Below are 2,991 nucleotides of genomic sequence, written 5' to 3' on the forward strand. Positions count from 1 at the left end.
TGTGTTTGGCTTTTTTGTATTAAGGTGTGTGCTTTTGCCGCCTAAGTTGTTTTGTACCCTCGTCGAGGAAAATGAGTAAACACTTGTTGACACCACCAACCCACGAGATAAACAATTGGAACCAATAGCAAATAAACACAACAAATACTAGATTACAACAATTATGATTTGCTCGCCGTCACTTTCTTCAAAAATGTTCTACCGCGGTGCTCTTCTCCTGTGGCTAAAATTAGATTGCCACGAATCTTAGCGTATTCACGTAGCAGATTGTTGTCAGTTTGTGATAACAGCAGTATTTTACTAATTAATGGATTTATTGAAATTGAACTGTATTTTGGTAATAAAAATTTTATTTTTTATTTGTAAATTCTTTAAAACAATTCAATATTTATTTAATTATTGCTTCCATCTGTTCTAAACAAAAACAATGTTTACAAAATGTATCTTACAAGATGGCAACGCTATACAGAATAGAAAAACAGCTGTTGACTAAAACCGAAGCACAGTGGGATGTAGAGTCTATTTCAATTAGATGTTTAATTTTATATTAAAATATGTGAAAAAGCAGGAATAAAGCGGTGTACACACTATCATTTTTGAGTGACAGTTTCGATAACTTATCGGTTGTTACAGTTTTGTTGTGTTGTTTGTAGCGGCCATATTTTCATTCATGTCTTTTTTCAAACCGACATTCAAATTTATAAATTGTGCTAATAAGACGCCGTAAAAAAGAAATATGGATAAAAATGGATTATAACAAAATTGGATGTGAATTTTTAATAATAATAATCAAAAATAGGCTTCGAATTTTATTGGTTTCTTAATGAAATCTCGGTCTCACAATTTTTTTGTGAGATTGTTGTTGACCATTATGTGGATTTTTATGGGCGATTTTTTTTATAAATCAGCTTAAATACAATTCGCTCAAAATTGTCATTCGGATCATAAATGCGACCCCTACTTTGTTTAAAATTTAACATCAACAGACGACGGACATGCATAAATCTACTCAGAAAGTGATTCTGCGCATGTTTTCAAAAAGAACCATGTATCTAACTCCTTTTTTCATTTTGTTGTTGTATAAATTACCCTAACGGTCATTGTTGTTATTATTATTATAATTTATTCGAAATAAACAGAAAAATAAATAAATAAAATAAAAATAATTATTATAAACAAAACAAAAATTAATATTAAAAATAAAACATATAAAACGAAAATTAAGAACGTCCTCATTTTTATAAATAAAACAATATACAGAGAGAATAGGGCAAATGTCTTAGTATTAGCAGCAGCAGCAGTAGAAACTAAATTGAAAGAAGAAGAATAAACAAACAAATAGAATGGAAATGAGACGAGTAAAAAAGTCCTAGGGCAGAGAAATGTGCAAGGTGTATTTAATAAGGTGTAAGTGACAATCATATGGTTTCAAACTTTTTTCTTTTTTGTTTGTAAAGTAAATTGTCAATAACATTTCAATTTCAAAAATGGTCTTTAAATTTAGGCTTTTTTAATAATAAAAATTTAAGAAAACTACATTCATAGAGGCGGGCGGAAAGGAAACCTAGGATTAAATCTGTTATAACCCCGTTCGTCGATTGGTCCACATATTTTATGTTATGTGTGAAAGGCAAGATTTGAAGGCATTCCACAGAAAAAATAGATTGCAATTCAAAATATAAACAACATCACACGGAGCCATGAGCTGTATGTGGGAAACTTAAAATTAATCGCGACCAGGTCTTAAACTTTACCGCTAAAACCGCTAATAACCCAAGAATACACAAATTCTTTAATTATTCCTCAAAGAATAGTTCTTGACAAAAATAAATTAATAATTATATTTGTTTATTTTTGCCAAAAACTTATTGTCAGCATGACAATTTAATTTCTATAACAACAATGTTGTTTTTGTAAAATATTTGTTGTTGTATCTGATGCATACACCTTATTAAATACACCTTGGAAATGTGAAAGAATCTCCTTGCCTGTCTACTTTTGTGTTTTGGGATCACGATAAATGCCAGTGAAGAGTACAGCCTTGGCGGTATTATCATAGATCAGGAACATAAATGGATGATTATATTCGAATTTGGTTGGTTCGGCGGGACAGAACGGAAACTTTAAACAACTGTGGCTGCTGCAGCAGTACTGCCCTCCTCATCAACCTTGATTTTGGCGACATGTTTGGCATCACCAAACATCAGGCTTGTTTCCGTGGAGAAGCCACTCAAGTTGGCAGTATGCTCGAACAGATTGTTGATGCCCAATTTGCGTAGAATCGGTACCAATTCCAAATTCTCCACGTTTTTGCCTCATGGGTTGCCTCATGTTTTGTATCTTTGGAATCGAATTTATCCGACCATTGAACCTTGAAATAGGCAGCATTAGCCAAAACCATTTGACTGTCGGAGGTAACATCACAGGGATTTAATATTTCGGGGATTTCGTTGCATGTTACATTTGCAATCCAGTTGTTGATTTCCATGCGTCCCTCTTCGGCTTTAGTTCTGAAGTCCAACGACTCAAGTTCATCTTGGAAATTCTCCTTCATGCAGGCAGCCAAATTGATGGACTTATAGAAGTACAGCTGTAGCGCATTTGTTTCTCCAGGCGATAGCCATTGTTGACATGTTTCTTGTTCTTGGCCCACTGCAGACGTAGTCCCTGAACCAGCTCCTCAGTGTTGATATGCTATCGGTGTGTTGAATTTCTTTTTCACGTCGTCCACAGTACAATTTTTTTTTTATACATTTTCAATTTATGTAGCAGTTTTCCATACGATTTCATTTTAATGTCACGTGACATGTACTCTGGACTGGTTATGTCCCAGAGATACCGTTGCATTTCATAACAACATAGGAATTCTTTTAAAAATTCGTTTTCGGAGTCCATGTTTTTGTTGAAATTTATTGTCTGACTGTAATAGCTCTGTTACTTATCGATATTAATTTTTTCTTTCAAAAATTTTAAATTGTTTTGAACATGGGA

General features: G+C 33.1%; 1 protein-coding gene across 1 annotated transcript; it reads right to left on the reverse strand.

Moving 5' to 3' along the window:
* Positions 1-2,118: 2,118 nt before the first annotated feature.
* Positions 2,119-2,581, reverse strand: LOC133322164 (uncharacterized). The gene is made up of 2 exons (XM_061531208.1): positions 2,327-2,581; positions 2,119-2,294 (listed from the first exon to the last, which is right to left on the reverse strand). The coding sequence occupies exons 1-2, from the start codon at positions 2,552-2,554 to the stop codon at positions 2,124-2,126; spliced, it is 399 nt and encodes a 132-aa protein (XP_061387192.1). The 5' UTR covers positions 2,555-2,581; the 3' UTR covers positions 2,119-2,123.
* Positions 2,582-2,991: the final 410 nt, after the last annotated feature.

This window comes from Musca vetustissima, unplaced genomic scaffold (genome assembly GCF_032173495.1).
Source record: "Musca vetustissima isolate MV318-11 ecotype Yass unplaced genomic scaffold, APGP_CSIRO_Mvet_v1 utg223347, whole genome shotgun sequence".
Taxonomy (NCBI): Eukaryota; Metazoa; Arthropoda; class Insecta; order Diptera; family Muscidae; genus Musca; species Musca vetustissima.

Bases quoted from the DNA above. Each gene is read 5' to 3' on its own strand.
- LOC133322164 (XM_061531208.1), bottom strand. From the start codon at position 2,554: ATGAAGGAGAATTTCCAAGATGAACTTGAGTCGTTGGACTTCAGAACT. The intron at 2,295-2,326 runs GCAACCCATGAG...GTGGAGAATTTG, and splicing joins CCAAAGATACAAAACATGAG to GAATTGGTACCGATTCTACG.